General features: G+C 34.4%; 1 protein-coding gene across 4 annotated transcripts in view; it reads right to left on the bottom strand.

The window, feature by feature from the left end:
• The window catches only part of CEP120 (centrosomal protein 120), a 37835-nt gene that overhangs the window by 7813 nt on the left and 16281 nt on the right, over nucleotides 1-13741 (bottom strand). For all 4 annotated transcript variants that reach the window (XM_048291796.1, XM_048291794.1, XM_048291797.1 and 1 more), the window contains exons 13-19: nucleotides 12401-12497; nucleotides 12160-12312; nucleotides 11438-11527; nucleotides 10924-11016; nucleotides 9174-9335; nucleotides 5574-5696; nucleotides 4049-4147 (exon numbers count right to left, since the gene is read on the bottom strand). In XM_048291796.1, the coding sequence (XP_048147753.1) occupies nucleotides 4049-4147; nucleotides 5574-5696; nucleotides 9174-9335; nucleotides 10924-11016; nucleotides 11438-11527; nucleotides 12160-12312; nucleotides 12401-12497 (817 nt within the window). The remainder of the gene's footprint in view (nucleotides 1-4048; nucleotides 4148-5573; nucleotides 5697-9173; nucleotides 9336-10923; nucleotides 11017-11437; nucleotides 11528-12159; nucleotides 12313-12400; nucleotides 12498-13741) is intronic.

Here is a 13741-nt window from a genome sequence, read left to right as displayed (position 1 = left end):
TATCCTAAAATAAGGAGCATTGCAGATTTATTACCAACTGCTTATTCTAGACAGGGTGTTTTAAACCCCAGTAAGAAGTACTAGAATTTTTGTTCCTAAGCACTTAGAATCTTGCATTTTTAAATTTCAGCTAATGGAACACTCCAGAATCATCGACTGCTGGACTAAAGGCAACTTCGTGAATAGAAGATAAAACCCACCAGAAACTCAGAACACTTGGAAATATATTACACTTGCATCATAACCTAACAATCATCAGCCACTATCCCACAGTAGGGCAGCCACAGATTAATCAAGAATATCATATGCAAAAATTATCTCAATAATATGTATTAGTTGGTCCTGCACTACTTCCTCAGCACTGCTAATCATTCTTTTTGCTACTTTTCCTTCGGCCCCCCACCCACCTCCTTCAATAAAAGGTCTCACCAATATTCCTTTCACTAATTTCATATTTTGTCATTCTCCTCCACAAAACAAATCCATACCAAACAAGTCTGCATTGTAGTTATCATATATTTTACTACAATGTTTTACTACTTTTCTTCATTAATTTTCATCTCTAATGTAGTGTTTGAGACATGGAATACTGTTTTAGAAGCTTGTATGGTGGCAATCTCAATCATAAGTTTTGAAACCTGCAGAAGTATCAGCATTAAATAAAAATTAACTGATAATAAAAAACCATCAAAATTTCAATTATAATCAGATCATAAAAGAATCCCTGTATGCCACCAGGTGCTTTAGTTAAGAGGCTCTTCAGTCAAGGAAGCACAATCTTTATTTTGCCATAGCTGCCTATAAATCCAAAGTGAGATGTAAACATACATACACTAGACTAAACAATGGCTAAATAGCAGCCACTATTCACTCTCCCACTCATACATACCATGCAAGTCTGTGGGAAAAACTTACGATTGAAGCTAAGGAACTCAAGTAAAGTTTTCTGAAAATAACCCAGAGCTGACAAGTCAGTAGGAGGGCCTGGATGGTTTCAAGACACAGTTTTTAACCAAGACTTAGACTTTCAAACGTGGGGGTTTTTTGTGTGTGTGCTTTTTTTTTTTTTAAACAACGATTTACATCCTATCCTTGGCTAAATTACTTATAAATTCTTAAAATTAATTACTGAGTGGATAAGCAAGATCCTGGACAAGACAGAATGAATTGTCAGCCAGCCAATATGGTCTATGCTCTTTTAAACAAATGCATCAGTGCTGGTTCTAACAGGTCTGTAAGACACAAACACATTAAAAAAATACTTCTCCCAGAACACTGAATGCATGTATATTTTGAGATTTTGGCTATTTGGATTAAATCTAACTGAGATTATCAACTACAGAAAATGACATTTCTGCCAGTTTTGATTTTTGTTTTGATATAATGTTTCTTACACCCAGACAGGTACTGAATTTGATATCCAAGTTCTGTGTATACATACAAGGATGTATGCAGTTTTGTGTAAACAGCTGGATTCATCCGAGAAATAATGCTCATATAAATAAAAAAAAAAAAAGTAAGTCTCATTTGTGTAGTATTGAGATCACCCAGTCAGCAAACACTGAAAGAGTTCTTGAAATCTCCAGAAATGACATCATTTACCTGGGTGCACAGATATGTAGCTTATTTGTTGAAATGTTTTTCTCCCTAAAAGCTGAACAGGCGTATAAGAAATGAAGTATTAATACAGACTTTCACTGAGTAACAGAGAAAAGAAAAGTAAGCTGGGTGAAGTCTATTGTCACTTAGCTTTACAAACTGTTTAAATTTAACTAACTTCTGTATTTTCTAAAGTACAGGTAAATATGATTTATGTGTGCCTTCATGTACTTCAGTAACACTGGCGCTATGTTCAGTGTTCAAAATCCTACCCATGGAGAAGCTTAGATCATATTCTATTAGCAGTCCCATACTTTAAGTTACGCACTGTGTCTCTGATATTCTGCAAAATATAAAACTATCCCAGCTGTGTGCTAAGAACTAGTTCCAAAATAAAAGAAAACTTTTTAATTAAGGAAACATTGACTTTTATGGTTGCAAATCAGAAGAGCATTTTACTAAATGCTTAGCCTGTAGATTATGCTTCTTTAATTCACAAATTGACTGCACCGGGTCACCTTTAAGTAATGGAAATCTCTGTTTAAACGTTTTTTTGGCAATGGGCACAAAGCATTAGATCTCATTTCCAAGACTTACCAGCTGGGTTTTGTCATTAACATTTATTAACAATCTAAGATACGGCTTTCAGCGTCTAATCCTCACTACACAAATGTTTTGTATAGTTCTCTAGAGAGCTTTGGTGTGACAAATTACTGGCACAGATTACAGCCCTGTGGCTATTCACCAGAGGCAACACAAAATTAACATGGTACTAATCCAATTCAAACAAGAAATTGTTCAGTCTATGCACAATTGCACAAATCATCTGAACTAAAGCAAATCGAGAATTCCTTAAGCTACAGTTTCCAAATTTATATTTAAAACACAGCAAATGGTTTTTGATCAGATTTGCTTCAACTTTTATTTGGCTCTCTAAAGTCACTTAAAACTTTTATCAATAGACTACGAATAGATGAAGCACAGGAGTATACAACCCACAAGAACTACTTTGAAAGGGTTTGTTCTGTTGGAGAAGTTGTAGGTAGCATAATTCACTGTACATGCCAACTTATTTCATGGTTCAGACTTTCAGCAAGAGGTTCAGTTGAAACCATCTGCATATATTAATAAATCCAGATCATCAGGTCTATGGTGATGAAATTCATAATAAGAACTGGATAGTGATATACATTAGTGTTAGCATGGCAAGTGACAAGCTCTGCTTTTATTCTACAGGAATTTTAAAACATGGCAAGAAAAGATAGGCTGGATATTTCATGATTGCTGAAGAAGTATTAATCAGAGAGATAAGATTTATATTTTTCCTCTTATCACCTTCTCAAACATAAATGTTTCACAAATTGCAGATGACTCCTTTTATCACTTGGCAAAAAAGGTACAATTTGAAGACTGCAAATGAAGGTTAGTTTTTGCTTACTAATAATGATTGTGGACCCTCTTCAAGCAGAAATATAGATTAAAAAAACGTTATAAATTAGAAGAGCATGGGCTTAACCTTTTACTCTCCAAAACCTGAATCTATCAGAAATGAAGGTACTATAATCTGTAAGAAAACCCAACACTGTTCCACAAGCTGGAAGTACAGGTAATAAAAACCTTTTACTAAACTTAAATTCTGAAGCTTTGTGTACATGTCAAGGTTTGTTCGTGAATCAGTTGGGATATATTATTTACTTATTTGTTTGTCAGGGCCAATGGAAATGCTAGCCATTCCTAAGCACATTGTTTAGGTAATGTTTACTGGAATTCACGAAACACAGACGACAAAATACAACATGTACTATGGATTCAGCAAGGATTAAGCTGCTAGTACTGCAAGTTTAAACACAGTAATTTCAAGTCAAAAGTATATGACTGTATCTATATAGATGCCCACAGACACACAAGAGCTCTGTTAAAACTTAGCAGTGAAATAGCATGTCACATTAGTATGAGGTCAGAATTTCCAAAAGCAGAGGAAAGTTTCACTTCCTGTTTAATTTTTCTTTACTTTACAGCATTCATCAAAACTTAACCCTTATTTCTAAAAGTGACTACTTGTTTCTCACCTTTACCCTTCATTCATTATACAATTAAAATACAGAACAGTTATTAGTACTATAACTGACCAAGATGGTTGGGATAGTGGCAAAACATTTTCCTGGAGTGCTGATTCAGCATTATTTGGAATTAAACTAAACTTTTTATTTTTCAAATCACATCTGCTTTTAACTATTTCAGCCTTCTTTGCAGGGCTCAGCCTTGGCCTTTCCTGAGTTCTAAGTCAAATACAAGCCAGTTTTGCTGTTCTTATTTTTGTTAAAAGCATAGCTCAGAGCTTTACTTTGCAAAAACAAGTAACGTGAAAGCAGTAGTTAACAGTAATCCTAGTAGCTTCCAACATGACATTAACTTGGTTGGCTCATATGACCAAAGAAAACCTGCATACCTGTTTTATCCTTGCAAGTTCTTTCAAAGCCCTTGTCCATTGTTGTTTGTAGTGGAGCTTTGACTTGGTAGCTGACTCTAACTTTCTTTCAAGTTCAACCTAAGAGCAATTAAAATCATATCAGCTGAAGCAATAACAGCAGTAACAATCACTGAAAGATGTATATATACAAAGGGTCTGGTTTAAGAAAAGTGTTTATGTAGCGTAATATACAACATCATCTAAAGCTGTTATACAATATAACATAAATATTATGGCACAAGAACATTTTCTTGTTTAAAATATAACCTTATTTTTATTGGATGGCCATCTACACAAAAAGAAAAAGATTAGTTTTTTAGCACTAAATCTGCTGATGTAACCTTTAAATTTAAGATTCTCAAATTAGCCAACCCCTGATCCCTTCTTTATTCAAAAAAAAGTTATAAACACTGATTTAACAAAAATGCTGATGAATAAATCTCTCTTGAAAAGGTACATAGAGTTTTTGGTTTGCTGATGGAAGTTATGTCCTACATTCTTTTCTCTGAAATACCCATCTGCTCAAACCATTCTTTAAAATCTATGTATCTAATGTGAACCTTTGATCTTACTAACTAAATAAATTTTTAAAAGTTTTTACTGCTAAAAAAATTCATTTTATTATCTGTGCAAAAAGAATTTTACATTAAAAGAGATGAAAATACTTATGAAGCACACAAAACACAATAAAAAAAATAAAGTATTTTTAACTAACATCTCTGAGGAAGTAATTTTTTTTAATCTTGCAAAAATTATTTTCATTAAATTTGTGACGATCTTAAAGCACTGACTTGTTTAATTCATCTAACAGGATATCTAAAAATATTTAATATGTAAGCACTTAAAAAGTCTGTAGTGACAAAAATATCTTGCATCAGTTGCTTGCATTATTAGAAGTTGCTGAAGCATACAGTAACATACAAACTGGCCATATAACCGAGTATATCTTGTGCCAAGAAGCATGGCCTAAGTTTTTTCAGCTTATTTTGCCAACAATTTTGCTCAAACCTCACAACAATTCTGAGCATTAAACGCCCGCATCAGTGGTTTTAATTAAACAAAGTATTCTCTACTGAGGGAATGTTTGGAAAGTCAAGTTATGACAGTGATTCCATTCTATTGGTAAGCAACACAATCTCTGCAGAAATACTTAATTACGAAAATGCACATAATGGAATACCAGTTTAAATTAATACTCAAGAAAATAATCATCTTTCTTAGTTTTCTAAACAGAATGTTCAGAGACCCCATCATAAATCATGATTTAAATATATAGGTTAAGGTTTTTCCTGTTTTAGCCTCCAACATTACTGCTTCCTCTATAGAAATAAGGCCACTGTTGACCTTATTTGTGTCTGAATATTTAAACTCTAAAGAAGTAATTGGAAAAAGTAAACCAAAACAGACAAATTAACCACTTCATCACACAGTGTTATTCTACATCCCCTTTATCAGTGAACGGACCATTGTGACAGTGTTTAAATACTAGAATAATCCAGTATACCTTTTCTAAGGTAAGAAGATTTATTTCTGATTGTAGCTGGATTTCTGGTTTGCTACTTTGCTGTTCTTTGTATTGCTGGAACTCCTTCTCCAAAGTCTTATGCTTATTTTCTGCTTCATAAAGCTACAGAAAGATGTAAGTTAAAGAAACCAAGATGCAAGTTAACAGAAAACCCCATTCATGGACAAATAATTAGATTACAGAATTTAAGTTGCTTCTTAGTCCCTGGATCATCAATCATACTGTCAATTATCGGATATAAAACAGACACTGAACGTTACACATTTATAATTAATGATTTCTTAATGATGGCACACAGCAATGTTTTAATAGGAAGAGTTTTAAAGAGGATCTTTGCTCAGTACTGGAAAGAAAAAACAAGTCTGTCCTCATATACATAAGAACAAGATTTACGCACATTTTTGTTCATATTTCTAAAACAACTTACAGAAGAAATACAGAAAGCATAACTACTAAGATTTACACATCTTTTAAAGAAAGCCAATGTTATCTACTATATGAAGTTTTATTACTTACTCAGTTTCACAGCATAACATTTTTAGGAATGTCTGCAAAAGGAAACGACTAATACTTTGTACAGTCAAATGATTTAGAAGAAAGGCTGAAGCAGAAAGGCTTCAGTGACTAATGACTTAATGCTGTGTACCTCTGCCCTCACAGTGTACTTCCACAGTTTCAAGAAGATTTTTATAAAGAGAGTGCTTTGCTTTTTACAGACAATGGGTAATTTGAAAAATGATGCCAATACACAATTACTTGCTACAGAGAAAGTAAGGAAGTCAAATGTTTAACAGCATTTTTTATAATATATTAAAAATACTAAGAACTATTTGTAAGGTTTTCATCTTATGTTAAATATTCTTCAACTATAAATACCTAAATATACCTGATGGAACTGATGTATTCCATAACAGAGTATGATCCCACATGATCTTATATTTATGTTCAACTAGATAATGCAAGTATTTCCATGAATTGTATCTAACAGTTTAGAATACTGGGTGAAAATGCTTTAGAGAACTCACTTCTGTTTCAAAGCCTACAACTTGTACTAGTACATCAATATATTAATTCTTTGGATCTTCTAATCGGGTCACCACTATTTTTCTCCCAAAATTCTGCTTTTTGCATTTATAATTGTTACAGAATGGATGTAAGAAAGCAAAGATGTTTCCTAGGGACCCATACAAAAACATAGTTCGCTGCTGTTGTTTTTCACACAGAACTACAATAGACAACTTGAACAAAAGATACTGCTGTTTAACACCCTTCCATTTTCACCTTTTTTTTTTTTTAAAGCTGACATACAGACATGATGCCAAAGACAATAACTAATCTCTTTTGTTATTCTCCCTAGAACTTCTATAACAATGTTTAATTTCTTGTCTGATTCTGGAAACACTTTCAAAAATTGAATTTCTCACGAGATCTTAGAACTGTGGACTATGAGAAAACCATAAAAATCCAACAAATAAAGCACAACTTCCTTATTCAGAAAGTAAGGATGATATTCTTCAAGGATCTTCTCTTGTACATAGTGGGGCTTACATCCAAATAAGTTGAATTGTAGAGTTCTCTAAATGTCTAAATGTGGAAATTGTGTACTGACAAATCCCTTTAAAAGATATGGAATAAGATCACTTATTCCAGAACATTCTGTGTTAAAAATGCAAAAACAGTAACACAAAAAATACCACACAAACAAAAAACTCCACACCCAAAAAGGTCTTAAAAAAAGAGCCCCATCTGGTAAAATCAGAAACTTTTCGCTTGTGCACATTACAAAGAGCAGGGTCCTAGAGTGAAACTCCAAAGTAAGCAAACAAAACCCCACCCCCAACAAAGCAAAAGAAAAAAGCCTGTCATATGCAGAATATGTGGCAGCAACCACCACATATTGAAGCATAACAGAAACAGCACAGAGGAAGACAGCCAGAATCCTCTGGAAAGAATGGCTTTCATACAAAACAAGACAAAACATAGTGGGACTTGTGTTTGGAAGAGAGACAGTATGACAGCCACCTATGAAAGCAGGAACACTGTGTTGCACAGGCACTAAAGGATTCTTCATAATTACCAAGTAATGTGCTTAAAATGAACAAAAGTAAGTTTTTAAGTACATAAGACATAATTAAATTTTAGAACTCACTGCCATAGGGTGTTGGAATACTAAATACTTTTTAAAAGGAATCATATGAGATCATGAAGAAAACTTTCACTGACTGCTAGTAAATATGAAACTGACTCTGGCAAAGAATACATATAACCCTTGATGGTATTGCTGAATATACCAAAACTGCTTTTTTTCATAGTCCCATTTCTTATTTTCTTGTCCTCTAAATCCAGCCATTGCTGCATCATAATGCTGAGCTAAATCATCATTGGTCTGATTAACTGTATGTCTGTTCTGAATAGCAAAAACAAAGTGATTGTGATGTTTTATTTAGAAAAGGTCTGTTGAAGCTAAAAATGGTCAGTGGGAGCTGAAAGAATGAATATGGAAGAAGAATAGTAGCTGGTGGCATTGGGCCACTTGAGCTTGAAGAACAACTGGCTGTCTCATCTGTACAGGTAGCTGCCAACAACACAAAATGCAAAAGTGATCCACTTATCACTTTGAAGACGATTGCATTCTGCAATCTGCTCATCTCAGTTCAGTGACTGTTCAAGTAGAATAGTCAAGATGAGTATCTTTGAGGTTAGCAGCGTTTTGTATTAGCTACATTTTTAAAGTTTACTGTACTGTGGTTAACATATGCTAACAAGAAAAGAAGTACATTAATATTAGTGTTTAATACAGAACTAAAAAGAGCACAAAAATCTAGCACAACTCTTCCTAAGTACAAAAATATGGCTTTGGCTGACAGTTCCTCAAACAGTGAAGGCTAATATGGGATTATCACTATCATGTATCAGACATGAAAAACACCAAAGCAAGTAATTAATCTACATAAAGTAAGTACTTTTCAGAACACTTAGGCATTAGTAAGATTTAATCTACTTAGTAAGAAATTAAGCATCTAATGTTATAGCAGCTAAGAAAAAAAAAGAACTAACTTCTACAGTTTAAGAGTCAGGAAAAATATCTAGACTAGCCTTGTTGTCAGTGCCAAAGTTAGCTTTGAATGTGGTCTAAATTTTCTATTTTAAAAGTACTACTCTCAGAATAGAAGACTGAAATAACAAGAGGGTTTCCCCCTCTGCCACAATAAGAATAGAAATATTCTTTTGCAATAGAAGAATAAAACTATCTGCACAGTCAAGCTACATAGATGATAATTGCTAACAATTTTTTAAGTTACTGAAATGTACACTGCTGTTCAAGTTCTTCATATTATACATGCTTTTAATTGAAACTTGATTTTCAGTGTTGAAAAAATAATTACCAACGCTGCACTGTCCACTGGCCCTACAACTGAGCAAGGCTGACATGGATGGATCTCAGCACAGGGCTCACCAAACAATTTAAATAAAATGTTTATTACAAATTTGCCAGAATGCACTTGCTGCCAAAAGGCTGCTTAACTTAGTATACTTAGAGAAACACTCACTTTTATCAGAAAACACAAGTGTATTTACCTGCTGATGTAAGCGAACCTTGTCTTCTTCCAGCTGTTTCATTTTTGACCTTTCTAGCTCAAGCTGGTGTGCACATTCCTCCCTGGCTCGACGCACAGAATCCTGGAGCACCTGCAGATTTCGTTCATGCTCTGCTTGCAACTCCTTCTTTACTCTTTGAAGCTTAAAAAAAGAGACATATTTATATTAATTCATAGGAGTGAGAGCTTTACTTTAAAAGTCTCTTACAACTGCTACTGCTATTCATGACAGAAAAATTATTAATTTCAGAAATTAAACAATAAAATTCCCATTGTCCATATGTTTGCTACATATGTTCTTACGAATTTCAGTTTAACTAACAATCTGCCAATTATTATATTTGGGCTATAAATATATCCTTGCTTGACTATTGTAAAAACAGAGCTCTCTGGAGCTCTTCTGTACATTCTACACGCTTCTACAACATTGCTCAAGGCAGGTTGCACATCCACCTTCCTGCTACAAAGTGAAAAGCTAAATACACCAATTCACTACAGAAACTGTGAAAGTCACGGCTTCTTTAGGTCAAAGACAGCACTTTTTCATACTGAGCATACTGAGATAATTTCTCGCCAAGCTAAAGAGAAGGACAATCCTTGACAAGTTTGAACTTTCTAGAAAGATGCTACTGTCCCAGATAACTGCTAGCTAAATAGAAACTTCTCCAATAGCCTATTTCTCAAACTGTGTAATTGTTAACTGAACACTACATCATTTTGACCAGATGCTTTTGGAAACCACTAACTTTTATCATCTCTAACTCTCAGGTCAGAATCTCACTAAACTTTGAGAAAGTTTTCAGAGAAACATACACAAGATTCAAAATAACTACTACTCAGACTGAAATGCACTTGGCCAAACCTGAGCACCAGGTTTTTTTTCAGATGTTAATGTCAAAGCATTATTTACAGCACAAACTGCATCTTGAGGTACAGATAGCCTGGGGTACTGAACAGGACACAGACTCAGCCAGCTAGTCCCTGTATTAGGAATTCTCAATTTTGTTACAAGCACAGAAGGGATTAGTATGATAGAAAAACTAATCTGAGTTACAAGGAGGAAGGAGAAAGTTTGTTGGACTGCTGAACACCACAGTATTCCACCTATATCATTCTGAGTATGTTCTGAAGGACAAGAATAGGCAGTTTACTTTCTCTTTTCATGTGACTAGCACCCCTGAAGTCATACCCCACTTCCTCAGGTTGAGGGTGTTCAGTACAGTGGTAGTTACTGGTTTCTCCTGCATCCTCTTTGACCTTGTCACTACTAAAAAAAAAATAAAGAGAAGTAGGAACTCTGAAAATGTTGGATAACAAAATCTGGACAACTGGAGTTTCTCCCAGATCTTTGTCACCTTCTCCTATTTCAACAGTTAATCTAGCAATTACTTTTTGAAGTGAAGAACTCTTGTGCATGTGTACAATACTCACCTGACAGTAACTAAACTTGAGATATGCTAATGTTACATAAATGTCTTCACTGACACTAATTCTGTCAAGAATAGAAGGTTTACAGTTCTAGCAATCCATTTAAAAGTTCACTGAATTTCTATTTCAGTAAAAATGTAGTTGTAACAAAACTTGGCTTAATTACTAGTGTTTCCCTATATATCCATATGAATGTGGCTATTTAATATCTTATACACAGCACACAATTGTCACTATGTGAGAACCCAAACCTTATAGAAGTAGCTAATGCAATGGCATTGTTTAATATGACCAGTTTTTACCTCCGATTCAGCACTAAAAAGCTGTCGCTCTCGCTTATCCAGATCTTTCAGGGTTTTCTGAAGCTGTTCTTCCATAACATTATATTCTGCTACCTAAACAAAGGAGAAAAAAAGTATAAAATATTGAAATTTTTAATTTAGAAACTTCCATATAAAACAAATCTCCAGCTCTTAATTAAGAACCTGCAACAGAGAATCCTTCTAACTCATTAAAGACTAATGGGTGGCCATGTATAGCCAGGCTGTAGAAGGGCTTTTTGACCAGGCATGTAAAACGCAATTAAAGTTAAAAAGCTCCCATATACAGCAAGCAAACCTAAGGAAATTCCTAACAAATATTCTATGATTAAAGGCTCCTCTTAATTTTTTTTGCACTGTTGTAGACTAGATGCAAGCATATCAGTAGTTGCAAAGGCTAATCACAGACACTTTGTTACATGTTACCAAGTACCTTGTCAAATTTGTAACAATTGAGAGTAAGACTTCCTGCAAGTATAAGGAGGAATTTCCTTACCTTTTTCTTCACTAATGCCTCTCTCTCTCTATCTCTTTTCTTCCATTCCTCTGCAAGTGCTTGCATATGGACCATTTCCTTCTTTTTAAGCTTTTAGAGGGAAAAACAAACAAACAAACAAACAAACCCCCCAAACCAGAAAACCAGATCAAAATCGTTGGAAGTGTATCCTTAGAGTACTAAGTCTTGAAGCAAAAGTTTTGTATGCTGACTTGTGTAACTCAAGATATGATTCTGATAATGAGAGATTTCTTACACTGAAGTATAAAATGCAAAGTAAGCAGTTTGAGAAAAATATCCAAATAAATAGGTACTAGATTTTCACCATCTTTTAAAAAAAAATCATGTGACTATAACCACTCAGAATAACTTCAAGAGTAGAGAGCAATGGTTTTTGAGACGCAACTAAAGGAATACAGAATTAATATTTAACATCAATAGTTTGAATCTTGTATCTACTGCACTTTATAAAGAGTAATGGGAAACTGAAGATGGTATTCTGCAGCTCAAACCTAGCACCTTCTTCACTCACTTAAGAATTAAACTTCTTCCTTAAGAGCACGGAATTTGTGGATGGAGTGTTTACATCTGAAGTTTTAATACTCTGTATGAGTAAAATTTAGTTCTTACTCGAAACAGTAAAATACAATTCATGTTCTTCTCTATACCAATTTTGCTAAACCTCTGGCAATCATGTAATTTAGGTAATGAAGAGTAAAAACCTGATTTTCAAAAATGTCCTCTTGCATTTCCTTCCACATTTCTAACTCCAGTGCTGCTTTGTATTCCAGAGTTTCTCGAGGTTCTGGATGGTCTTCTGGGGCACAGCAAGGCTGAGTGGGAGGGACATCCCGTTGCTGACCAGCACCCATATCCTGATATAATGAGAGTGGATTTTCATTGGAACCTCAACTTTTCAAAGACATGTTCAAAGGAAAAGGAAAAGATTTATAGAAAATTTACTTGAGAAGAATCTGACACCATAACTTCTTGCACTTTCACAAGCCCGTAGTCTTCCAAGGTGATGGCATACGAAAGCTCGGCTATTCTGCTACCTGACCTGTAAATAACATTAGAATGTTATTTTAATGAAAACTGTCTAAAGATACAGAAAGAGAATTGTAAGACAACATACAAACCAGCAAAGCTGAAATCCTACAAGTTCTGTGCAAGCTCAGAATCTCTAAACAGTTTCCTATGCCTCACATGTTCTCCAGTGTATATTTTTAAGTTAGGGGGTAGTTTATGAACCCACAGTAAGCTTTCTGACTTAAACAGATAACTTGTCTTTGGGAACCTATTTAATTAACAGACTACTATAATCAACACATCCCTGCAACAAGGGAATAACCCAAAATTCTACCTACAGTCTTATATCTGAACGATATAACTGTTCATACAGGCATTGCTGCTGACTTTATCTTAAGATACTTGTTAAATTTCTTTAGTTTTGCTCTTTTAGACTTTAACAGTAACCTACTAGTTATCCACAATATAAGTAATTTAGCCTATCATTTGTGGTAAAACATCCTTGGATTACTAAAAAACACATTTCTGGAAGCTTCAGCACAGGGAACTGGCAACCTTAAATCCACTCAGAGGTTAAAATATCTAACGATGCCTAGATAACAGATATTTTAATAAATTAATTTGAAAGTAGTTGTGGCTTCTGCTTAAGAAGAACAGTTTGTCTCCAACTGCCTCATCTCTAGTCACAGTCAAAATGTAGCAAACAAAGACAGTCTTTTGCATACAAAGATATTAAGAGAAGGAACACACTAAGTCATGTAACTGGAAATTTTATCAAAAGTCGCACATGAAGGTACACTGCAGTGTAGACCTTGGTCAAAACCAAACCTCTTGTTTCAGTGATAACCACTCAGTAAGGCAAAGGCAATCACACAACCACTTGGCACCTGGAAGCTACAGAACGTATCAAGCAACAAGATGCTGCAGGAATTTACCATAGCTGTAGTTTTCACAGAAATTCACTTTCAGCAAATATAAATAGTCAACACTAAGATGCTTTTTACAAAGGTGCAGCCTTCTGCAGTTATTTGCAAGGGGGAAAAAACCCAATAAATTGCTTGTACTTCACTTAAGTTAAAATAAATTGCTGCAATAAATTCTTACAACTTTCCATCAGTCACGGACTAAAAAAGGAAACAAGATTCATATTAACAAACCTCAGAAATCTGAGTAATTAAGTCTGTTTAACATACCAGTGTAAAAAGAAGGTTACATGAAGAAGAGAGAGGATAAGAAGGGGTCAGCACAGCAAAACACAGACCTGGTAACATTTAG

This window comes from Corvus hawaiiensis, chromosome Z, assembly GCF_020740725.1.
Source record: "Corvus hawaiiensis isolate bCorHaw1 chromosome Z, bCorHaw1.pri.cur, whole genome shotgun sequence".
NCBI lineage: Eukaryota > Metazoa > Chordata > Aves > Passeriformes > Corvidae > Corvus > Corvus hawaiiensis.
The sequence above is the reverse complement of the archived record's forward strand: the minus strand, read 5'-3'. Positions and strand labels throughout refer to the sequence as shown.